The 26,484-nt window shown below is 41.2% G+C and overlaps 1 protein-coding gene across 4 annotated transcripts in view; it reads right to left on the reverse strand.

Annotated features, from left to right (window-relative positions):
- fermt2 (FERM domain containing kindlin 2) overlaps nucleotides 1–26,484 on the reverse strand; it is a 116,857-nt gene that overhangs the window by 56,984 nt on the left and 33,389 nt on the right. For all 4 annotated transcript variants that reach the window (XM_080202709.1, XM_080202708.1, XM_080202707.1 and 1 more), the window contains exons 3-4: nucleotides 18,933–19,166; nucleotides 5,185–5,325 (exon numbers count right to left, since the gene is read on the reverse strand). In XM_080202709.1, coding sequence (XP_080058835.1) covers nucleotides 5,185–5,325; nucleotides 18,933–19,166 — 375 coding nt within the window. The remainder of the gene's footprint in view (nucleotides 1–5,184; nucleotides 5,326–18,932; nucleotides 19,167–26,484) is intronic.

Raw genomic sequence — 26,484 nt, forward strand, 5'->3', positions numbered from 1 at the left:
TGCTTCGAGATAACATCCAGGGCATCACCAAACCAGCCATCCACCGCCTAACTCTCAGTGGCGGGGGTCGAGCGGATCTCGAACTTGATCTACAAGGAGATCCATGGAGTGCTAAAGGTTTTCCTGGAGAACGTGATCAGGATGCGGTCACCTACACTGAGCATGCCAAGTGCAAGATGGTCACTGCCATGGGTTATGAAACACTAAGGCCGCAGTCTCTATGGATTTGGCAGCTAAACAAATGAATCCAATTCTAACAAAACTCAGCAAACTTTATTCATAATATGATGCTCCTGCCTACACTTAAATCACAAAGCAAAAAAAGTTCCTTTTTGAATACAGCAGTGTCTTACTTTCAATATCTAGCCATGCAAAAAGTTCAGACTGTTCTAGAATCCTGAAGAAGCAGCTTTACTCACCACGCGTGGTTTCAACTATGAGGATTGCCTCTAAGTTTTAAGTTCATTTATTAATATCACAAGTAGGCTTACATTCACACTGCAATGAAGTTACTGTGAAAATCTTCCGGACGCCACACTCCAGCCCCTGCTCTGACGCACTGAAGGAAAATTTAGCAAGGCCAATGCACGTAACCAGCAGGTCTTTCGGACTGTGGGGAGAGGGAACTGGAGCACCCGGAGGAAACTCAGACATGGGGAGAGTGCGCAAATTCCACACAGTGACCCAAGCTGGGAATCAAACACAGGCTCCTGGCACTGAGGCAAGAGTGCTAATCACTGTACCACCATGCTGCACTAACTTGTGCTACCTCTCAATTACACAATATTAACTGAACAACAATCAACGAGTGATCAGAAGGAGAGAAATACTGTCATAAAAACATCCTCAACTTCTTTAAGGAAGTGACATCTCAGATGAATTACGGCAAGGCAATCCTATTTCATGCTGCATTTAGACTTGCTGGAAATCATTTAACAAAGTCTCGGGTAAAAGGCTATTAATTAAACTCAAAATAATGGGGAGTCAAGGTTAAATGTTAAGTATGAATAAGCCATTTATTAAAGGTTAGAAAACAACAGGTACTTTGTGGAGGAGTTATGCTAGGGAAATAGAGTTCAGATGCCCAGGGATTCAGTGTTGGGGTCACTAGAAATTCAAAGCCCTACAAAGGACTTTTGATTCAGGAACCTTTCAGATGATTGATTCAGGAATCCAATGCAATTTGGCGAAGTGCATGTGCTAGACAAAGTATTTAAATGAGCAGACTGAGAGCAGATGAAACTTATTAGGGCTGCATGAGGTATTACACATCGGAACGAAAATAGATAACACATGGTTGGATGTTGCATAAGATTAAATCTCACAGGATCCAGGGTGAGGAAGCCAATTAGATAGAAAATGGACTTGATGACAGAAGACAGAGGGTGGTTGTAGGGGGTTTTTCAAACCTGGTTGTGACCAGCAGTGTGCTTCAAGGATTTGTGCTGGGTCCACTGTTATTTATATTAATGATTTGTGTGAATACTTATGGAGGCATGGTTACTAAGTTTGCAGATGACGCCAAGATTGGTGGCATAGTGGACAATGAAAGATGTTATCTAGGATTGCAACAGGATTTTGATCAATTGGGCCAGTGGGCCAACAAATGGCAATGGAGTTTAGCTTACAAAAGGTGAAGTGATGCACTTTGGCAAATCAAATCGGGGCAGGACCTATACAGTTAAATGGTACAGCACTGGGGAGAGTTTGAACAAAAACTAGGAGTACAGGTTCATAGCTCCTTGAAAGCCATAGGTGGACAGGGTAGTGGTGAAGGCATTCAGCAGTTTTAACTTCATTGGTCAGAATATTGACTACAGGAGTTAGGATGTCTTGTTGGAGTTGTGCAAGACATTAAAGCCAGACTTGGAAAACTGTAAATTCCTGATCACCTTATCATAGAAAGGATATTAATAAATTAGAAAAAAAAAGTGCAGAAAAGATTTACTAAGATGCTACTGGGTCTTGAGATTTAGATTACTAGATCAGATCCTTTCAACTTCAGCTTCAACGTTATTCAACAACTTTTCTGTCCAAGTAGAGATAGGTAGGCTAAAATAAAACACTATGACTAGGTACCAAACAAACTCAGGAGAAATTCCAGCCATGCAAATTCTGAACATTTTCCCTCAGCTATCAATCTTAAACCATTTTTTTCAATTAAAATGAACATAACTTCAGAAAGAAATCCTTTAGCAACTTGCACACCTTCAGACTAGATTATCAAAACATCAGAAAGATGTGTACCAATTAGAAAGCTGCTTCATCAACAGACCAAGCTGTAACTGGGGAGCTACAAGAATTATCTGTTCGGTATCCACATATCCAGATTATATATGAGTGAAAACAACTGTGGTTGAATCTCGGCTCTAGCAGTTCTGAGAACCTAGTTTTCCCCCAAGGGAGGCTGAATATCAGAAGTCTGTAAATTCTTGGAACAAGAAAATATTTAAGGAAAGGAATTTTCCCTAGGAAGACAGGTCATAAAGGACAACAGTTCAATATCTCCAATTTATTTTCCAGATATGCTATTCCAATTAAAAATCAGCCCTTTTTGTTCTGGTAACAGTTGCATTCTGCATCCAGATGTCATTTGACTTTTAACCCTAACTTCAACCATGGAATGAAATTCAACAATTTTGTTATCCAATTAGGGATGGTGGACTAAGCTAAATCCCTGTAAACTAGTCCTGATCAAACTCAGGACATTACTCCAAACATGCAAATATTGAAAACTACAATTAAAACGCACCTCAACACAAGGCTGATGCTGTCTCTCTGATCTTTGAAACCTTAAGACTATATCATATAATGAACAAAATAAGGTCATTCAGCCCTCGAGCCTGTTCTGCCATTCAATTAGATTACTATCGATGTGTGTCTTAATTCAATGTATCCTTCAATAACCTGACCTAACAAAAATCTATCAATCTCAAGTTTGAAAATTGTTGATCTAGCCTGAACAGCTTTTGCAGTGGAAGATAGATGCTAAGTTCTCCCCCAGTGTACCTGAACAGGCGCCAGATGTGGCAACTTGGGGATTTTCACAGTACCTTTGGAGTGTGAGTGTCAGCCTACCTGTAACTAGCGAATAAACTTTACTTTCAATTTACATCCATTGCACTTTGGTCTGGTTCAGATTTTAAGGCCATACCCGCTTGTTCTGGACTGCTCCCTCAGTGGAAATAAATTTGTCGTAACAGCTCTTAATCATCTTACCACCTCAAGTAGATCAAACCTTAATCTTCTGTAATCAAATGAAAAGGCTAGTCTAGACAATATTTCACTTTATAATTTAACAAACATCAATATTATGTGTGCTACAGCCCCTCCAAACCAGATGCACTCTTCCTGAGGCTTGATGCCCAAAGCTGAAGGGAAAACGCTAAATGGGGTCTAACCAGAGCTTTACATAAGTAACATAACTCTTACTCCTTTGTATACCAGCCCCCTTAAGAAAAAGGCCAACATTATTTTACCTTTAATTATTCTTTATATGTTCTACTAGCTTTTTGTGATTTCTGTACTTTAGCACCCACATTTTACTGTTCCTCATCAGTTTCTAGACATCATTTAAAAAAAGGCAGATTAAAACACTATAGAGAAATGAGAATCAGGTGTTGTGTGATCAGGGTGTTAAGATTGCAAAGACTTAATTTACATCCTAAATGTAAAAAAGCTTCAACGAATGAAAATGGTTTAAACAAATTAGTAAATGCAGTGGTGTGGTGAAAGCTTAAAAAAAATGCACAATACTTACTTTATATAATGTACATTTTCCATTCCTAAGTAGCATATAAATGACATATGCAGGTTTTGAAAGCAGTGAAGACCTAATATATGGAAGGTTCTTGGCAGAAATTAGTTTCCCATTTTACAATATATAACTTTTTCAGTCCATCAACTGGAGACTTCCTCTTTAGAAATTGAATTTTTGGTAAACATTATTTGGCTACTAGGTTAACGCATTAAAATTTTCAATTGGTTTAATGATTCACTTAAAATTTCAAATTAACATGCATTAGAAGTTATGCTCCCCCATTTTTCTAACAAATATGAAGGAGGAAGTGCAAAATTTAACCCTTCTATTGGAAGCCACAAACATACTGTAGCTGACAACTGCTAGCTAATAACTGTTTAAGACTGACCTTAAACAATTAGGTCCATATGCTTTAAGCAACTTGCATCTAGAAGGAAGCTTAATGCTTTCCATTTGATGCTGCAACTGTGTAGTACTAATGCTTAATGCTCCAGAGTTGCAATATGTGCTGCACTCAATGTCGCCAATCCAGGGTTTTTACATCTGAAAATTACTTTGCATGAGCAATGCAGATGCTACTTGGGCCAGAATTAGGGTATTATCTTGGTGCCCCTGGTGTATGCAATGAAACTCAAAGTAGAACTTCAGGAAGAGGATTTTAAAAGGTAACTTGTCAGTTCTTTTATGACTTCTCGTATAACTCCTCTGTGCAGGGAACATTCAATTGCCATGTGTCAGCTGAAACAGTGTCAGATTACCAAGCACAGGTAAAAAGTCAGAATGAAGCTGTCTTTATACAGTTGTGTGGGTTCTGCTGAAGTGATATTACTGATCTAAGTTTGAGAAGTGTAATGTAGAATGCCAGGTTCTACTATGTCTCTGTCACATGGAGTAACAAGGACTCAAGGAGCAACTGAATCCTGTTTCAGGATCCACTGCTCTGCAAAGGTCAAATTTGCACATTAGATTTCTACGTTAAAAAAAGTCAGTTTGCATATTTGAGCTTAATTCAGTGTGCCGGAAAAAAGCTCAAATTGGTTCAAGCACATGTTGCTTTCTAAGTAAAAATAGTTATGCATTTGATTTGGATTTATCCCAATTCTTTTCTTTCCCATACTTAATCATAGTCTGTGTGTGTTCTAATACTTATGAAAAGTGATACTATAGTGTGATTGTGGAATACAAGTATTACATGTCTACATCTAGCTTCCCTCTGGTGTAGTATGACCGATTGTGTAAATTGCATGATTTGTAAGTCATTGGTAGAATAGGTGGTGGTGGCGGCATGTAAATTCTGCAACACATCTTGCAGATGAAGAAGCATACAGCCTCCATCAATCAGACTGAAACATCAATATTCATTCTGGTCACCCTCCAATGGCATATATATTTTTCTTTTTTGTAGACAGCACACTTTTACAGACCTGATCCTGGAGTAATTAAAGGTCCCTCCAACTCCAGTGCATCATCTTCACCTTGGTCTTTTTCTTCAACTTTTCGCTTTTTCTTCTTTGTTGGATCTTTAGGTTTCCTCAGGAGTGAGAGTTCTTCAGGATGCCTTATGTCTGTTAGAGTAAGATAATTAGGAATTGACAAGACTTTTAAGCAGGTAAATTAGCAATAAACAATGCTCCCAAAATTCCCTCTGGAAATAAGGCTGGTTGAGCAAGGTGTACAAATTAGAGCAATGAGCCACAAGAATATCATGCTGATGCCAAGTCTTCATATAATTTCTAAACACATTTGGATTTGGCATACTTGAAAACATCTCCAAGTAAGCAATAAAATGGCACTGTGGGGTTACAGTGCTGTTTTGGCACCAAGAGAATATGATTTGAATCCAAAAGGGAAAAGCATGTGTTTTATTTCTGCTCTAAAAATTCAATTCAGTTCATTGTGATTATAAATCATTAACTGAACTATAATGCACACTTCAAAAAGTCAGAATGTCATGTGAATGACAAGCTTGTGAAATAATATAAACAGCAGTGGAAATTGAAAACTTTGGGATTGGGAGAGTCACAATAGAGAACTGGACTCAATCTGTAGCCAAAAAAAAACAAATACATGATAAATTTTAAAGAGCAAATAAAAAGTTATGCATCGAATGCTACATATTGGCTATCACTTAGTGGTATTGTTATTAGACTAGTAATCCAAAGACTCAGGGTAATGCTCTGGGGACCTGAGTTCGACTCCCACCATAACAGGTGGTGGAATCAGAATTAAATTTAAAAAAAAAATCTGGAATTAAAACTCTAATGATGGCCATGAAATCAAAATCAGTCATCGTAAAAATGCACCTAATTCTTTAGGGAGGGAAGTCTGTCATCTTTACCCAGTCTGTCCCACATGCTCCTCAAGATCAGACCCACAGCAGTGTGGTTGATTTTCAAATACCCTTTGAAATGGTATAATAAGCCGCTCAGTTTAAGAGCGATTAGAGATGGGCAATGAATGCTGGTTCAGCCACCAATGCCCTCAATGAATTAAAAAAACTGATAAATTAACAGAATATGTACTTGTCAGTCTTGTAAATTAGGTCATCATTTTTGCTAAAAATATCAAAAAGTTGAATTTGGGATTTTAGAGATGTAGAGATGGATTACGTGCCAGTCTTGATCCCCAACGTATGCAGTTTTAACTAATTAGCCAGTTTTTGTCGAAACAGAAGTTTGGTTGGGGTGGGATATTACGAGAAGATGAAAGAAAACAGCTCGTCTCTGGATGGTCATCCAGCAACCTTTGGACATTGGGCAAGAGCAAGTTCAAGCTCAGTTCTGATTAGTTAAGTCAACATTCACCATTTAAGATAACGCAAGACAACAAGCCATCAGATCAAATCAACAAATGTGTGTGTTTTTGGAGCGCTACTGCTTCTTCAGGTGAAGGAGCAGTGCTCCATAAGCTTGTGATTCCAAATAAATCCTGTTGGACTTTAACCTGGTGTTGAGACTTCTTACTGTGCCCACCCCAGTCCAATGCCGGCATCTCCACATCATTACTGAATTATGCATTAGATCGCAAGAAAGCTTTTCATGCCTGTGCAGGACCTTTTAATAATATGCAAAATTCCTTGTTATACTGTCTTATGTTAATTAACATGCTACTACAGATACTATAAAAGAGGGCAGCGCAGTGGCTAGCTCTGCTGCCTCAGTGCCAGGGACCCGTGTTTGATCCCAGGCTTGGGTGAGGTGTGTGTGTGCGCGCGTCTGTGTGGAGTCTACATTCTCCCAGTGTCTGCATGGGTTTTCTCCCACAATCTAAATATGAGCAGGTAAGGGGGATAAGGGGGAGAATGGGCCTGTGTAAGATGCTCTGTTGGACAGTTGGTGCAAACTCAATGGGCTGAATGGCCACCTTCTGCATCATAGAAATTCTGTGATTATAATAAAGGGAAATCTGTTTCACAAATTTATTGCAGTTTGAGAATGTAACAAAAGGTAGATAAATGGGAACCAGCAAATGTAGGACAAAGGTGCCACCTGAAAAGGTTAATAGGCAAGTGTACAAAGTTAGAGATATTACAGGTTGAGTATCCTTTATTCAAAACCATCCTGGCGGATTGTGTTTCGGATTATTTTGTTTTATAGATACCACATATAGGCTTACGCCTCCTTACATTCCAATTGCTGGAGCCTAAGTTAGCTATAGTTTAAAGTACAAGTAAATAAAATAGCTAGAAAAAATGTACCACTGAGTAATAAATACAGAGTACCAGTAATAAATTCCCACCATGGTGCCATATGAGATTTTGCTTGTAGAAGAGGGTTTGCAAGATAAACAATGCAGACAAAAAAATTACAAGGGAAACAGTGCAGACAAACAATTAGACTTCCTGCACTAAGGTCAGGTGTGGTTGATGAGGTGAGTGTCAGCTCGAGTCAGAGACTTCCTGCGCTAAAAGACAAACAAATTTCAAAGAATGTGTGGTTTTTGGATTTATGGAAAGAAAATAATTAACTTAACTTGTAGTATGGAGAGGATTGGTCAACAGATAAGCATAGTAGAGTACCACAAGTGTCAGTGCTGGGGTTCCAGCTATTAAACAATCTGTACTACTGATTTAGAAGAAGAGACAGACAGTAATGTGTCACGTTTGTGGATGATACAAAGAAATGGAAAGGTAAGCTATTGGGAGGCTGCAGTGAGTTTATAGACAGCATATGAATGAGTAAGAGATTGGATTCCCTGACTTGTGGAAACAAAGTATGGGGTTGTCTCAAGATAAAGGACTTATCAATAATGTATGGGATTAGAAGAAATTACTTCATTCAAAAAGGTTGCGAATCTTTGGAATACTCTGCAATGGAAGGATTATGGTTGTCCCATTACTGAATACAATGAATCTGTCTGGAACAAACAGATTATTTGATGCCTAAGGACACCAAGAGCCATAGGGAATCAAGGAACATGGCGAATGGGTGGGGAATGCACGGAGGAACGGAGTTGAAGGCCAAGTTCAGCCATGATCATATTGAACAATGGAACAGACTTAAATGGGCCATGTGGTCTACTCCTGCTCCTATTTTGTTGTGATTGAGGTTTTGCATGTGACTTTGGTGCAATATTAAAAGCTTCCTGTGATTTGTTTAGGTTTGGAGCTATTCAAATGATTCTGTTCATTGAAAAATGAACTTTTCTGAATGCTTGTTTTCACCAATATAGGTGAAAGATGAACCACAGCAGTACAGAGACAGTTTATACAGAATCTGAAAGCTGGTGAAGCAATAAATCCATTAGAAATTTTAGATACATTACATTCAATATAAATTGAACCATTATCTTTAGTTAGATTTTGCAAGTTTTACTTCAGAATGATTTCAAGCAAATGTCAGTGGAGTTCATATTTCATGATTCACGTAAAAAGAGGGCTTCAGACTGTTGCTTTCCTAGCTACCTTTAACCTAGAAAAAAAATGCATGCAGTGGATTAGTCTGCATTTAAAAAAAATTCTACAGCAGATCGATTCAATAGTTCTCTCTCCTGCCCCAACAGAACCACACAGGGTAGTAAGGTTTCAAATTTCAAGCATGCCATCTTGGAGACTTAGGCACCAATAAACCATTTTTTATACAGTACCATCTAACCCTCAAAATGCAAAATAAGCAAAGAAATAAATAAAAATACATTTAGATTTCACAAACGGTGACATATGGCCAGACTTTTGCACAGTCAGATTTTGCAGACTTTAAAATGGACGTGAAAAATCGGTAGGACGCGATTCACAAGCGAGGGGAAACCCAAACTCAGTTGATGAATTCAGGTGGACTCCGCTTTGGCTGCTGCAAGGTCTTTAACCTATAAAGGAGTCACAAATATGTAGTAGGTGCAATCACTTCTGAAGCACAGGCAAGGTCTGAATGATGGTCATGATCTGTAGGTTTTTTCTTAAATACCCATCTCCCTTAAACTTTGGAAGTAAACAGGCAGTCAAGAGTGAAAACAAATCTTTTGCTGGACTACTTTGGTCAACAGGCCAGCTGCTGTAAGTTATGGAAAAAAAAGTATCTGGTGATGCATTTTATTATTGAAATTTCTTCAAAAAGACCATGATGTCATTATGAATGCTTGGCTGGATTTCAAAAGCTATAATTGTCACAGCAGGACAATGAGTTCAGTTTGATTGACAATTTAAAGAGGCTACTGTAGACAAAGTTAATCTTTAAAGCCTCCAAAATTCATTCCACAAATGGGGATCAGCTTATTTGCCGAGTATAAAATATGAACTACCAGGTGTTTACTGTTTTGAAATGTGAAAAACCACCATAACATCAGTAATTCATTTCAAATTAATGTGGTACAGTTTATTAAATTAATTGTACAAAATAAAATGGTTTTAAAACTTGTAAAATTCAGTCTTCGGCATCCAACACAGCATTCATCATTCTGAATCATTTTGGCTATGGAATCATCGTAAGGATCCCAATCTGGATCAGATGTATCACTTCCCATTTCAGAATAATCTCCATAACAAATCACCTTCCTCTCCATTCGCTAAATTGAACATTCTGCATTTTTTGAATGATTCAGTGGTAATTTTGCAGTAATAGCATCCTACAATTTGATGAAAACCATACAAGCCATCCATTGAGCCAGCATGAATATTCCAGTCTTGGAGATTTTTTTTCTCCATCCACCTATTCTACTCAATGGGAACATAATTCTTGAACTACAGCTGTTAGATCTGTTTTGCTGAATAAGGAAGGTGGTAAAAGGTAGTAATATGGTAGTAAAAGGGAACTTGCATGGTAGCATTTTGGGTAATGATAGTCAAATAGCGACAGGAAGGGACAGAGCATACAAACTTAAATAGCACCAGCAGATGAGCCAAAGTTTGCAAAAATGATAAAAAGATAGAGTTAAAGACTCTGTATCTGAACATGCACAGAATTTGTAACAAAGTAGAATGGTTTGCACAGATAGAAATAAATATCTATGACCTGATAGCCATTAGAGGCATGGTGGTGAGATGACTATGGCTAGGACCTGAATATTCAAGGGTATTTGACATTTTGAAAAGATAGAAGGCAGCGAAAACGTGATGTGATAGCTCTGAAATAAAAGCAAAATGCTGCGGATGCTGAAGATCTGAAATAAAACAGAAGATGCTCGATAAACTCAGTAGATCTGGCAGTACTTGTGGAAAGAGAAAATGCTGGTAGTTCAGTTAGTTAAGGAAGATGTTAGTGCAGTAGTGAGGCATGACCTTCACTCAAAGCAAGATATTCTTTGGGTAGACATAAGAAAAAGTAAGAGGCCTCTTGCAGTAGTAGTTCAAAAGGCCCCCTAATAACTTCACTGTTTGACAGATCATACAGGAAAAGAATAAATGCAAGGGGTGTGTAAAAAAGGTACTGCAGTAATCGAGGATGATTTCAATCTATTTACATATTGGGCACATTTCAGAGGCAGTAAGACTATTGCCAATGTAAAGTAATAAATATATCAAAATTAGTTTGGTTATCAGTCTGGAAGGTTAAATTTTAATTAAACTAAATTTGGCAAATGACCAAAAAGGGGGAAGGTTCAAGGAGCATCTGGAAAGATGTAGTGTTCAGCTGCAGTTAAGTTTAGAGAGTTCTAGAAATGAACTCACCCTCACGAGCAGAGGGGAGAAACAAAATTGCAAGAGGAAAACAGTAGAACAAGACAAGGTACTCTAATTAAGCACAGTTCATGCGAAATTCTAAACAGCATTCACTGGGTCATGAAGATTTAAAATAATTTACTTTCTAATCTTGTTGTTATTCAGGTTTCATTCTTCCCCAAAGATCTCTCATGCTACTTTCCTTAAAATTCAAATCAATAGCTCTGTGTTTAAACCAGGTCTCAGAACTTATGAAAATTATTAAAATATGGAATTCATTAACTTTTAAAGTGGCCATTAAGTCAAGTTAAATGTTAAGAGGAAATTAGATCAACACCTCAAGGAAGTCATTAAAAACCGACAGAGAAAGGCTGCAAACGGAAAGCTCTGATGTGGATAGGGTTGTTAACTCTACCTGTGCATGAACGTGCACATTGATCCAATTTATCAAATTTCATAATCATGGGTTACAATCAATGTTGGTAGTAATCATGAGCATATCTATTAAACCATGCTAGTTTTAAAATTAAAGCAAATTCAAGTAATCAGTAACATTGGGAGCGATTCTTCCATCCTGCTGCATGAATCTTTTAGCACAACAGGCCGGAAGAATCACGCCTGGGCTGTTTCACGGGATTTGTACATGCTTTCCTGCCGCGTGTACATCTCCAAGCACCAGATATTTACAGTGCTTGGGACCACACTGGAAACTAACAGAAACAGCAGGTAAGTGATTTAAAATGACATTAAAATAACATTAGAGTCAGATTTAATGTGATTAGTGGGCCCTGGGCTGAAATCTCTGGGCCCTCTACCATTTCCCATCCCACCGATACAATTTCACTCTAGCAGGATTCAGACCAGCTGTTCACTTTCAGGGATGTAACAGGAGAACATGCTGGAGTGAAGGGGGTTTAATCTGGGCTCCCCTGGGCATGGGCAACCAGGCACTGCCAGCTTGTGCCCTGGTACTGCCCAGAGGCAAAGTATTCATGATTAGGCAGTCACCTTGCACTACCCACAAGGCATGGGGCAGTGCCAAGGGGACGGGACTTCCCACTGCCACTCTGCGTGGGAATTGGTTAGGGCTGGAGGAAGGCCAGGTTTGGGATAGCCAGGAACGCTCGTGGGGGCCACAATCATGCCAACTAGCAAATGCAGGCCGACAGACAGAGACCACAGCGCATGCGCAGAGGCCCGGAAATGTCAGCCTCCAGCATGAATAGGCCCCACCTTTCCTGAGCTTTTTATGATATATGCAACCTCTGCATTGTGGAAGATTTGAGTGTGAAGTTACACTGAAAAAAACAATGATTTACATCTGTTTTCTGGCCAATTCAGCACTTAGAACTTTATGGGGAGAATCGTCCCTATTATTATTTTTCAACTATAAACAGAAGTGCAATTAAAAACTCATCTGACGACAACTAAAATTATAGATATCAGTATTTCCTGCATTGTTGGCAGCTTTTCTTTAAAATTACTAAGTGCACCACTGTATTTAAAACAAGTAAATTTTTAAGTCACAGGTAGGCTTACGTTAACACTACAATGTAGGCTGTATTAGAGTTGCAGTAATGCAGTACTAACAAAGTGTTGGAATATTTTTCTCCTTCATATTTCTAACATACAAGTTACTGAAACTGTAGTATTTCCACTCCCCAACCCCATGGCAAAATGAGGGTTAAATCATTCATTTTTCAGAGATTTTGTAAAATTAATGGTGCAATTGATTCATGCATGTGGCTAAAATAAAATCTACTGTTGAAATGAGTTGCACATGATACAAAGGAACATTCTTTATTTCAACTGGAGGGTCAGAATTTAAAATGGGATTGGTGTACCATGGGATACACGACAATGGTGACGATCACAGCGTCATGATGTGGGTATGCCGGCGTTGGACTGGCGTAAACACAGTAAAAAGTCTGACAACACCAGGTTTTAGTCCAACCGATTTATTTGATAGTAAACGCACAAGCTTTCGGGGTTAGTCCCTTCGTCAGGTGAATGGAGAGTTCTGGCCTCAGACAGAGCATATAAAGCACAGACTGTTTAGAGATTACTGATTAGAATGCGAATCCTTACACCTAACCTGCTGTTCAAGACCGGAGTCTTCAACATATCATTGATGAAGACGAACATCTCGTCAGGGCTATCCCCACACCCCCACTTCTTGCCTTCAGACAACCACACAACCTCAAACAAACCATTGTTCGCAGCAAACTACCCAGCCTTCAGGAGAACAGTGACCACAATACCACACAACCCTGCCACAGCAACCTCTGCAAGACATGCCGGATCATCGACATGGATACCATCATCACACGTGATAATTTCATCCACCAGGTACATGGTAAATACTCTTGCAAGTCGGCTAACATTGTCTACCTGATACGTTGCAAGAAAGGATATCCCGAAGCACGGTACATTGGGGAGACCATGCAGACGCTACGACAATGGATGAATGAACATCGCTTGACAATCACCAGGCAAGACTGTTCCCTTCCTGTTGGCGAACACTTCAGTGGTCACGGGCATTCAGCCTCTGACCTCCGGGTAAGCATTCTCCAAGGCGGCCTTCACGACACATGACAGCGCAGAGTCACTGAACAGAGACTGATAGCCAAGTTCCGCACACATGAGGACGGTCTCAACAGGGATCCTGGGTTCATGTTGCACTATCTGTAACCCCCATGACTTGCCTGGGTTTGCAAAACCTCACTTACTGTACTGTCTGGAGACAATACACATCTCTGTAACCTGTGATCAGCGCTCCTTCCACCTCACATTGTCAGCCACTTCAGGTCTGGAACAGCAGGTTAGGTGTAAGGATTCGCATTCTAATCAGTAATCTCTAAACAGTCTGTGCTTTATATGCTCTGTCTGAGGCCAGAACTCTCCATTCACCTGACGAAGGGACTAACCCTGAAAGCTTGTGCGTTTACTATCAAATAAATCGGTTGGACTAAAACCTGGTGTTGTCAGACTTTTTACCGAAGATCACAGCAACATATTTTGAATAGAAAAACCTACACGTTTTCAAAATTCATTATTGCACAACAAATCCATGGAGGCAAATATCCCAGGTTTGGCTGCATCTTGGAATGTTCAATTTTTTAAACTTTCACCTGAATTCATACGCTGTTCTAAAAGGTCCTGCCTTTGGGATGTGATTCCAGTACATGTTCTAAATGATGGGTTTCCTCACTTCATTGCCAGTGGTCCTTTATCACTGTGGGAAATCCTGATCCTTGGAGCACTACATTGGCAGCCAGGAAGAAGATAGGGCGATTGCTGTTGGGCTGAGGTATCTGGAAGCTCCCAGCTAAATTGAGGAGAATATGTGCTGGAGATCCTTGTGCAGGACCCCAGCCCAGGTGCCCCTCCCCCACCTTTTTGGAGGGTTGCCAATTCTGGCTGGAAGCTCTCCTGGGGCATCAGGTTATACAAACATTACTCAGTTCATGCATAAAGCTTGGGTTCCCAACGGTTGAAAACCTTTACACAGTTTTGCAGCAGTGGAGACTTTCCAAGAACTAGGAGCCCACCCTGTGAGGCAGTGAGGAGCGGAATCCCTGGAGAACCTCTCCCAAATGCACTCCATGAGGTTTTGGTACTCTGCAAGTCACTAAATAGGGAGCTGGTCCAACAGCAGCTGGAGTTCTTTGCACAGCATCTAGGTGAGACCAACAAGCCACTGTTGGAGGTAGAACCCCGTGTCGATCAATCCTTGTTCACTAAGCATATCAGCATAAATCTGCTACATTTTGCACAGCATGAATGAAGCATAATAGTTTCTCCTCCTCTCCTAAACATGGTCACAGTTCTACTATGTGGTGAGTGAGTGCACTTCTAATGGGATTAATTTCCATGCAACCCTTTGAGTTGTTTTTGAAAAACTGAATAAGATGCTAAATAAATGTAGGACTTCCTTATACATTTCAACACAAGCTGAATCTAGGCATTAATAAAACAGCAACCAAGTCATTTACTATTGTTTGTAAATAATAAGTTACTTCAGTGGCTATAAATAAATAATTGATGAGTAAACTGTATGTTGAAGCATAAAATTGTTAACTTGAAAGCAGTGACTAAAAAGGCTCAGATTACTCACCTTGATATAAAAGAGGAAAAAACCTTCAAATTCCCAGGGATTAAAAATAATTGAATATTGAAAAGCTTTCTAAACAACCAATTCTGCATGGCATATTTTGCAACATCATGAAATTTGACTCCCCCGCCATTAATCCACTTATGGAAGCAGAAGGAAGCCCTTCCAATTTTATCTGATGAGCTACAAAGTTCGGGCCAGAATCAAAGTGAGTTTAAAAATAGCTCGAGTTCCATTTGTCACAATGGAAATTAAATATAGCGAGTTGAAACCAAAATTATTCTGATAGTTTTTTGTTCAACTAAATTTTGGTTGCGATCCCGTCTTAATAGATGCTGATTGCGGGCAATTTGTCTCAAATGTTAAGAGACACTTTCCCAAATCAGTTCCGGTAAATGTTTAAGAGCCGGTGGCCTAGAGTTTGTGGTCAACAGCAACCAGCAACACTTGCCATTCATTGGCCTTACACACTTGCCCACAGACTGTCTGGGCTTTTATGGTGTGATTTGCAGCAATTAGAGTGCCAAAACAACATAACTACTGGGAACTGGGACTTTTGTAACATGGAAAGCAATTGTGCTTCTCCTCAAATCAGATGGAACAGAATCAGGACTGCTGAGGCAAGCATCAAATGTTTCATGTCAAATCATATACATAGTGAAATAAAAGAAGGGAGGGAGTGCAGAAGAGATATGGAATTCAGAGATGAGAAAAATTAAGTTTTTTTTTGTAACACCTTTAACTATAATGAAAATCTGAAGAAATGAGACTCCAGATTTTAAAAAGAATTTGGTACCAAATTAAAACCCTTACCATGCTATTAAGGGTTTACATGTTTTCTGATGTGTTTGGTTAACTTTGTGCCTTTGTGTTAATGCTGAGCTTCTCAAAATTAAGAGCAGTGCACCTCGAAAAGCAACTTCCAAATTTCCATATTTAACCATGCATGTGCAGTTGTTGGAAATTACTGAGGGAAATGATTGGATAAGGCCCGAAAACAGAGACAAACATTCACAAGTTCTACTGCAGAGAATGCATGCGAGTACATTAATGGGGTAGAGAAAAGCGTTGATGGGTATGTACAACGAAATGCTTGATGCATCGGTAAGTCTGTCATTAAGCTTGCTGTCATTGTTCAGGAGTGCAGAGAAGTGTAGCACCAATTTGGTGCAGGGCTCTGTATAGAGCTTGGAGCTTATTATTTCCAGTTTGGAAGTGCTGACCAATTCCACAACAGCACTTGTGGGCCCAATCTTGATGCAATATCTGAAGTCTGATGATCCACTTCTGCTGCCGCTAAAGCAGACATCCAAGAGCGACAGATCCTGAGGTCACTTAATCTCAGCTGGTTGTCCTGTAGGCTCAAGTAGCCACCACCATGGCTGCAAAAGACAGTTATTAAAGATGTTTGCAGGGTCGCAGCAGTCGAGCAATCCATCCTCCCAACAGATAAATCAGGATTGCATCAACAGCAATTACATTGGTTCTGTGGAGAATGGACCTGGTGTCCCCTTAGGATGACTGCATTACTCCTCCCAATTTTGCTGCACCAGTACTTTCTGGTCAGCCTGCCAACCCAAATTGCCAAGGTGGTGCAGTCTGAAGTCAGGTCTTCGAGGCCCAGAGCTGCTTGTGGCATCCTGTAGTTACCCTCACTGCAAGTCAGCATCCATTCACCAGAAAGGCATTAAGGGAATACATCAAAAAGGTGATAAAATGTGTTTGTTTAATGAAATATTAGGTGGCTTATATGATGAACTTAATTTTGAATGGTGTGTTGGCTTATATTTCAGCATTCTATGCATGGCACAGAGGTTAGCACTGCTGTCTCACAGCACCAGGGACCCAGGTTCAATTCCAGCCTTGGGTGACTGTGGGGAGTTTGCATATTCCCCATGTCTGCATGGGTTTCCTCCCAGAGGCCAAAGATGTGCAAGTTAAGCAATTTAGCTACGCTAAATTGTCCCTTAATGTCCCAGAATGTGTATGCAGGATGGATTAGCCATGATAAGTGTGTTGAATTAAGGCATGGCCTAGGTATTCTTTCAGAGTTAGGGCAGTTTCAATGGTCTTAATAGTCTCCTTCTGCACTGTAGGGATTCTATGATTCTGGCCAATAATCTGTAGTGATCAGCAAGATGGGATGCAAGACATTTAACTATTCTAAATGAGGAGATCTTTAGTGCGCAATGGAACTGCAGTCAAATCATGAGCAACCCAGCCAGAAAATGGATGCACTGCTCTGTTCCACTTTCTGCTCACTGTCCCAAGCACTGCAAGGCTCCTCCAGAGCAGTTCAGGCAATAGAACATCTGCCTAATCACCCATGATCTTCTCCATGTTAAACATGGCCACATGGCTCTCATTAAACAAATGTTGGCCATGTGAGGTTAGATTGTGCAGCAAAGTCCTCATCCAGATGTTAAGTAGATAGCTCTCATCATCCAGCACACACCCTCTGGTTTGACAAAGTATTCAAATACTGAGCAACAGCAGACTGATGCAGAACAAAAGCATCATAATAGCTGCTAGGGTAGTGGGCATTCACTATCATGATGTGCTGAACACAGTTGCACACCAAGTACATGTTCAGCATGTGGTAATCTTTGCAGCTGGGGTATGTCTCAGCATTTAGATACACTCCTGCATAGACAGAGCTTTGCAGTCAATAGCACTCTGCACCATGGGGTAATCCACTATCCTGGTAAACACATGCATCTTCTGCTATTTGTTCACAAAGAATTAATGCTCTGGCATCACCAGTTAGCTCTGTAATGCAACTGGAACAGCAAACAGACTTTGGGATCCTTGCAGACTGGAGTGGGCAATGTGAAAAACATTGATAACTATGGCCACTTTCACAGCCACTGGCAGTTCTGTCCTTGGCCTGCTTGGAGTTGCAGGTCTGGTTACAAGAGATGGCATATTCCTGTGACTACCTCCTTTGTAAAATACAGATGATGCAAACACTATTCCTGGGTTTAGTGTAGGGTCAGTAAAAAGTCTGACAACACCAGGTTTTAGTCCAACCGATTTATTTGATAATAGTAGGGTAACAGGAATGAACCTGGAAAGACTAAGGTTCAGATCCCTAAGGCTGAAGGAGCTCTTCTTACTCTCTTTGCTCTGTGAGCAGCCCATCCTCCTCTTTGCTATCTTTGCGCCATCTCCTTTCATACTGTAGGTGATTGGGGTAGCTCAGAACCCATGACTGGCAGCAAGTGGTCTAACCAGACTTAATGGAATCAGAATCAAGGCCTTCTCACGTGCAGTACTTGAGGTTGACTTCATCAACATTAAACTACGCAAACTACCAAATGCTTCTGCTGGATCTTTTGGAATGTGTAGAAGCTAATTCCTTTAAGTAGCACTGTTTGGGGAGGGGAGGAGGGGGCAGAGGAAAAAAGAGCAGTGTTCCAATGGAGGTCAGACAGCAGCACTGACATCAAATCAATGTTTTATCCTATCTGAAGTCACAATCTGTCTATTCTGTACATTTCCAGGTCATGGTCCTAAAACTTGTGGAATTTTTTACAATTTATTCTTTCACAGGACGTGATTGCTCATTCCTAATTTCCCTCGAAGATGGTGTTGAGCTTCCCCAACATGGCACCCAGCATGGGCCACGTTGGAAGCGTGGACATGCAACACAGATCCCATGTTGGAAGCATGGACACACAATGCAGATCCCATGTTGCAGCCAAACACCATACGCAACATTGAAACTCTGGGCAATATGTCTTATTTGCTCCAATGATTGCAAATGCTGGATAGCCTTACCACCATTTTCAGTGCAAAACTTGATCCATATAAACTAAATGACTGCTAACTTTTTAAATAAAACCTTTAAGTTCAATCTATGTTGGTAAGAAAAATGTTGATCTTAGCATTGTAAATTTACCATTAGGTTACTACCTAAAAACCGCAGAAAGTATATAAACAGGGACTATAATACTGATACTCACTGAATGTCTTGGAGATGTCAGACACTGCTTTGAAGACTCTGTCTGAGAAGTTGACCTTCACCTTCACTGTCTTCATATTGGGCAACTGGAGGCGAAGTACTTTATGCTGAGGTGTGAACATCAGTTTGGCGTCCGCTTGCACACCATACTTATCCAAAGTCCAGTGGGTTTTCAGGAGCCAAGTTTTTTTCTTCTCCCACCACAAGGCATGATCTGACCAGTCTTTCTTCACATCTATAAAGGAAAGTTAGCTAATTAGATCAAATAGTTCAAAAAGTTATAGGAATCAGTTGTAGAGAAGCAGTAAAAATAAAAATAAATGCTTTATACACTGTTTAAAGCAATCCTCCCTCCCAAAAATGTCAAGATGGGTGCTAGGTAACAGGTTATGTAGTAATTTGTCTGCAAACTTTACTGGAGCATTTAACTTCCTGCACACCCTCAAGCAGCAGAGGATACCATGATATGCTGGACAATGGCCAGATGCTTGGATGCAGAATTTCAATGATAAATATAAAATCTGGTCATTGAAGCTACCAGGCAACTGACCACCAGGAAAGGGTCAGATGAACAGAAATAAAACTACATAAATGCAGGTTTATTTTTTCCCCAAATGACAGGATCCAGCCACACTTGATGAGACCATGACTTGAGAGAGAGAGAGAGAGAGAGAGAGAGAGAGAGAGAGAGAGAGAGGGAGGTGATGTTTATATGCCGATGTTTATTGGCTTTCGATATAAAAGAAATGGGTGGGGAAATTGAACAATGTTAACACTCCCTTTTGGAAGCTAGAACAGGGAGTCCTCAAGACTGAATCAATATTTGTATGGGAGTTCTTCCAAACAGAAAAGTTTGAGATCAAGTTTTTCTGGAATTGAAAATAGGATAAAATTAATGATGCATAAAATCATATTCACGTATAAGGTTATGAATCAGCACAGTTCAAATTAGCTGCGAGCTTCTGGAATTCTATTTATGCCCCAATAAACATTATCACATGTTCTCAGCAGTCAACCAGGTAAGAGTAAACAAACCCTGTCTGGTCAGTGGCTCTCGAGTAAGAAAGTTATTTAATTCTTACTTACAATTTCAGATCTCCTCACGAGCAATTCAGCCATTTCTCTTCCCATAATGATCTTGCCACCCACATTCACTTTAACTTCCCCAACCCCACCCAGAGGCCCAGGTGCTCTTTTCACCAAAAAAAATCAGCAGCTTGGATTCAATAACTATCAGAACACTTTTGTATTCCATTTTTACTAAATATGCAGATTTCAGTTAATAATTTGTCCCAAAATTAGCCAAGGATGTAAAAGCAGTTCAAAGACGGTTTACTAGACTAATACCTGGAATGGGAAGGCTGTCTTATGAGGCCACATCTTATGAATAAATTGTGAAAGAAACTAGCACTGGTGTTAGGACCAGGAAACAGGCAGATTTGTGAGGTCGAACAAGCTCAGCTTGTATCTGCTGGAGTTTGAAAGAGTAAGGGCTAACTTGATTGAAATATAGAAGGTTCTAACAGGTCTTGACAGAGTGGATGTGGAGATGTTGTTTCGTCTTGTGGGAGAATCTAGAACTAGGGGGTCACTGTTTAAAAATAAGGGATCATGCATTTAAGGCAAGGAGGACAAATTTTCTTTCCATGGGTTGAGTGTTTGGAAGATTCTTCCTTTGTGCAGAGGACCAGTCTTGAGCCCACACTCCATCCACAAGATATGGCGTATTCTAGAAATAGCAAATATTGTAGAAAGATTGTGATCTCTGCCCTATGCCAGCAACTTAATCAGGTTCATGCCTATAATAGACAAAATCCTGGTTTGTATAAGACCCCATTGCCAGATCTTCCCATCTCACTTGATTTTCATATCTCATTGACCTGAATCTCAGTGGAGCCAGTTCATGGTTCTATGAGTCCCACCTCACCATACTGATGGTGCAAACCCTGAACAATTTTTTTTGGCAATTCAAATAACAAGAACCAGACAGAAAACTGGCTAGTGGAGCTGGACAGCCACACACCAGTTTTCTCACCAGTACTGACACTCTGCCAAATACTCATAAGATTCTGCTGAGTTTTAAATATTTTTAAGATGTGGAGATGCCGGCGTTGGACTGGAGCAGGCACGGCAAGAATCCTCAACACCAGATTAAAGTCCAACAGGTCCAAGTGGCTCACCTGATGAAGGGGCAGTGCTCTGAAAGCTCGCTCTACCAAATAAGCTTGCTAGATTTTAACCTGGTGTTGAGATTTCTTACTGAGAGTATTTTTAAAGGCAGTATTTATGCTTGTAAAATTCAAAACCTGGGCAAGCTTAAAACTTTTAGGAAATCCTGCTTTGCTTCCAATGCTCAAGATTTAGTTGCATGCTTTTCAGTGGCACATTTCCTGAGGTCTACAATCTGTTCATCAAGTCTTTCTTCTGACCACTGCAACCAGCCTCTAACACAATTTCCACCCAGCTTAAAAAGGTAGTAGCTACAAATACTATTTCATTTAGTGCCCTGAATGTTTGTACAATGTTTGCTTATTCCCCCACTTCAGCCCATGCCTGTTTCTAATTTTCTAATAAAATTAATTTCAATAATCCAAGCATAAAGCCAAAGGTGGGATCAGACTATCCTGACAAGTTTCCTTTTAAAAGATTAGTCCCAAACCATAGACTTCTACATAGTGAACTATTTAAATTAATTATTTCTACAGTACAGCTGGGATTCTCTGACCTCGTCTTCAGTCCTGCTGCTGTGAATGGAGATTTGGCTGAGCACCAAATTCTCCGTTCTTGCCGACAGCAGTGTTGGGGCATACAAGACCGGTCAATTCCAGCCTACATCTACAAGTCAAGTTAATTAGACTTGCTATTTTTCAACTACATTTTGTGCAGTTTTAGGAGATTAATTATAATAAAAGATTTAAATACCTAACCATGGAATCACAGTACAATTAGTATAATTAATATATCCTGTGTCCTTATGGTGAGGGCAAATTCCCCACTTACGAGGTCAGACAGTCCAAGCAGAAGCACAGCAGGGATCCACAAAATGGAGCTGGTGGCGCAGATCGACACAAATGGATACGATCTGGTGGCCATTACAGAGACGTGGCTGCAAGGTGACAGGGACTGGGAGATGAATGTACAGGGCTATCAAGTGTTTAGGAAGGATAGGCAGGAGGAAAGAGGGGGTGGCGTAGCTCTGCTGATTAAGGACAGCATCAAGGTGGTAGCAAGGGATGATATCGGAGCCAAAGAGCAGAAAGTGGAATCGTTGTGGGTGGAGATTAGGAACAGCAAAGGGAGGAAGACGCTGGTGGGTGTCGTCTATAGGCCCCCGAATAATGATCTGGAGGTGGGGCGGGCTGTTAACGCGCAAATAAGTGCGGCGTGCAGGAATGGGACGGCAGTAGTTATGGGGGATTTCAATCTGCATATTGATTGGTCGACCCATGTTGGACGAGGTGGGCTCGAGGAGGAGTTCTTGGAATGCTGCCGGGATAGTTTCCTGGAACAGTGTGTGTTGGAGCCGACGAGGGAGCGAGCTATCTTGGATCTGGTGCTATGTAATGAGGCGGGTAGAATTAGGGACCTTGAGGTGAAGGATCCTCTTGGAGAGAGTGATCATTGTATGGTGGAGTTTCTGTTGCAGATGGAGGAGGAGAAAGTGGGTTCCCGGACACGTGTCCTTTGTTTGAATAGAGGGGAGTATGGTAGGATGAGAGAAGAATTGGCGAATGTGGACTGGGGGAGCGCGTTGGAAGGTAGGTCTGCTGAGGAGCAGTGGAGGATCTTTAAGGAGATCTTTCTTGGTGCTCAGCAGAAATTTATTCCGATGGTTAAAAAGGACAGTAGGAAGAGAGGTAATAAGCCGTGGATAACGAAGGAGGTGAAGGAAAGTGTTAAATTAAAAGCGGAGGAATTTAGAGTAGCTAAGAGCAGTGGGCGAGAAGAGGATTGGGAAAGGTTTAAATGTCAACAAAGATTGACAAAAAAGTTGATAAAGGAGGGTAGAAGAAGCTATGAAGCTGGGCTAGCACTTAATATAAAAAAGGATAGCAAGAGTTTTTATAAATATATAAAAAGGAAGAGGCTGGCTAGGGTGAACGTTGGTCCCTTAGCGGATGAGAAAGGGGACCTAGTGGTAGGGGATGGGGATATGGCTAAGGTCTTGAATAACTTTTTTGTTTCTGTCTTCACGGAGGAGGACGTGAATAATTTGCCGGGTGTTAGCGATGGAAAGGTGGTAGGACTGGAGGGTCTTAATGACATTACTGTTACTAGAGAGGTGGTGCGCGACAGACTGGAGGGGCTGATTGTGGACAAGTCCCCAGGACCGGATGGAATGCATCCGAGGGTTCTGAAAGAAATGGCGGAGGTGATAGTGGATGCCTTGGTGGTTATTTTCCAGACGTCGCTGGATTCCGGGGAAGTGCCGGAGGATTGGAAAACGGCTAATGTTACGCCGTTGTTTAAGAAGGGTGCCAGGCAAAAGGCGGGGAATTACAGGCCGGTTAGTTTAACGTCTGTGGTAGGTAAAATGTTAGAATCCGTCATTAAGGAGGAAATTGCGAGGCATCTTGAAGGGAATTGCTTGATAGGGCAGACGCAACACGGTTTCATTAAAGGGAAGTCGTGTCTGACAAATTTACTGGAGTTCTATGAGGATGTGTCTAGGGCGGTGGATAGAGGAGAGCCGGTGGATGTGGTCTTTCTGGATTTTCAGAAGGCGTTTGATAAGGTACCTCACAAGAGGTTACTGCAGAAGGTCAGAGGACATGGAGTTGGGGGTAGGGTGTTAGCGTGGATAGAGGATTGGTTGTCAAATAGGAGGCAGAGAGTGGGGGTCAATGGGTGCTATTCGGATTGGCGGTTGGTGACTAGTGGGGTGCCCCAGGGGTCGGTGCTGGGGCCTCAGCTATTTACCATTTATATAGATGATCTGGAGGAGGGAACCGAGTGTAGGGTGTCGAAATTTGCTGATGACACCAAGATTGGGGGAAAGGCAAATTGTGCGGAGGGTGTGGAGAGTCTGCAGAAGGATCTAGATAGGCTGGGTGAATGGGCCAGGAAATGGCAAATGGAATTTAATGTTGGCAAGTGTGAGGTGGTCCACTTTGGTAGGAAGAACGGTAGGAAGGACTATTACTTACGTGGCGAAAAACTGCAGCAGGCGACGGTGCAGAGGGACCTCGGGATCCTTGTGCATGAGTCGCAAAAACCCAGCCTGCAGGTGCAGCAGGTGGTCAGGAAGGCGAATGGGATGCTGGCCTTCATAGCGAGGGGGATTGAATATAAAAGTAGGGAGGTCTTGCTGCAGCTGTATAGGGCATTGGTGAGGCCGCAGCTGGAGTACTGTGTGCAGTTTTGGGCGCCGCACCTGCGCAAGGATATTTTGGCCTTGGAGGGAGTGCAGAGGAGGTTTACTAGGCTGATACCGGAGTTGAGGGGGTTGAGCTATGAGGAGGGGCTGAATAAACTAGGCTTGTACTCGTTAGAGTTTAGAAGAATGAGGGGAGATCTCATTGAGACGTATAAGATGATGAATGGGATGGATAGGATAGAGGTGGAAAGACTCTTCCCGCTCAAAAAAGACAGTAGGACTAGGGGGCACAGCCTCAAGATAAAGGGGGGGCAGTTCAGAACGGAGTTGAGGAGGAACTTCTTCACTCAAAGGGTGGTGAATCTCTGGAATTCTCTGCCCGTTGAAGTGGTGGAGGCTGCCTCGCTAAATATTTTTAAGAAGCGGGTTGATGGGTTTTTGATAAGAGAAGGGATTAAGGGTTATGGGGAGAGGGCGGGAAAGTGGAACTGAGCCACGACAGATCAGCCATGATCTTATTGAATGGCGGGGCAGGCTCGAAGGGCCAGATGGCCTACTCCTGCTCCTATTTCTTATGTTCTTATGTTCTGCCAGGGCTATTCAAGTTCCAGATCTCATTACAGTTTTGGACCAAACAAGGGCTGAGTTCCGGAGGGGAGGTGAGAGCAACTGCCCTGACATCAAGGCACAAAATGTAGCATCCAGGAATTCTAGCAAGAATAAGTAAACGGGAATTGGGGAAAACTCCACTGGTTGGAGTCATACCTAGGAAGATAATTGGAGATTGTTGGAAGGCAACCATCTCAATCCCAGGCCATTGTTTTAGGAGTTCCTCAGAGTGTCCTTGGCCCTAGCGTCTTCAGCTGCTTTCATCACTGACCTTTCCTTCATTTTAAAAAGGTCAAAAATGGTGACGCTTGCTGATGGTCTTTTTGTCAATGATAAAAATAATGAATCTGCCTATGTAAAAACTTTACAATTCGAAATAATAATGTAAACAGTAGCTGTAATTAGTGTGCACCATGTTACCTGACTTGTCACCAGGTGGCACTATACACCAAATTTCTTGAAGTTTTCCAATTCCATCACCATTTTGTTCTTCTGTTGGAAGTCATTACAGCAATTACCTTTATATTATTTTTTAAGTGTCAAGGAATTATCATACATCTTACTTATAAATCATTTGGTTCCTTATTTCCAGCCACTGACTTAATGTATCATAACCTCCAGTCCCCTTTGTACCTCACATCTCCATTAGGCAAGAGCCTAATTTATGTATTTCAATAAAGACAATTTAAGTTTTTAGTATTCAGAGCGAGAGCTACTCAGTGTTCAAACCAAATGAGTAAACTCTTTGGAACTTTTAAATTGCAAGTTCTTGTCAAACACAAAAAAAAAAGGACCCCCCCCCGCAAACAAAATGGAAGACTTGCAATCTTCATCAGCATTTTCTTTTAACACCTGTGTAGCAGATGGGACCATGTATAATAAACACAGTTTTACTGCAAACACATTGCCTGATATAACTGGGAAGTAAGACCATGTGTTTAACAGAAATTGATTTACCAGTTTCTCAGGCAGCAGCTATGCAACAAAATATATTTTCCCCACTAGTCCAGAAAATCTTGAGCAGGGAAGAGGGATGAGAAATGAGTGCTGAGCAAAACAAAGAGGAATGTCGTTCAAAAATCAAATCAAACAGAAAGCTTCATAGAGAATGATGCAACAGGACAATGCTTCAGAGTGTATGGGCTGAATTTCATGTGGGCAGCAGAGATCCCAATGCTGGAGCCAGGGTCAACCTGCCTTGGCCAGTTTGATGCCAACTGGACAGCTAATGAGCCTTCACACCTCTTTAAAGATTGGGTTCCTAGCTCCTTGGTCCCAGCAACACCACCAGGAGTGGTGGCCACTGCTGGGATTGCACACAGCTCAGGAGTAGCATAAATGGACAGAGCCCTGGAACCAAGGTACATGCAGTATCATGAATGTGGTAGGTGTGTGCGCTGCTGCTGCCCTGGGGCCCTACCATAAGCCACAATATTCTCAGTTAACAGTACTGAAAAGTCTACAGGTCCCATCCACCACCACTGGTAAGTGCTCTAATTTGCCATTTAAATTGCAGGATTGGGCTCTGGGCAAGATGACCATCCTCCATCTTCCTAGTCACTGGTGAAATGCCACTGCAACTGATTTTTCAGCCTTCTCCCCTCCTTCTCATCTCCCAGCCCATTCC

The sequence above is a fragment of the Carcharhinus amblyrhynchos genome, chromosome 14, assembly GCF_965287045.1.
Source record: "Carcharhinus amblyrhynchos chromosome 14, sCarAmb.v2.hapA, whole genome shotgun sequence".
Classification (NCBI taxonomy): Eukaryota; Metazoa; Chordata; class Chondrichthyes; order Carcharhiniformes; family Carcharhinidae; genus Carcharhinus; species Carcharhinus amblyrhynchos.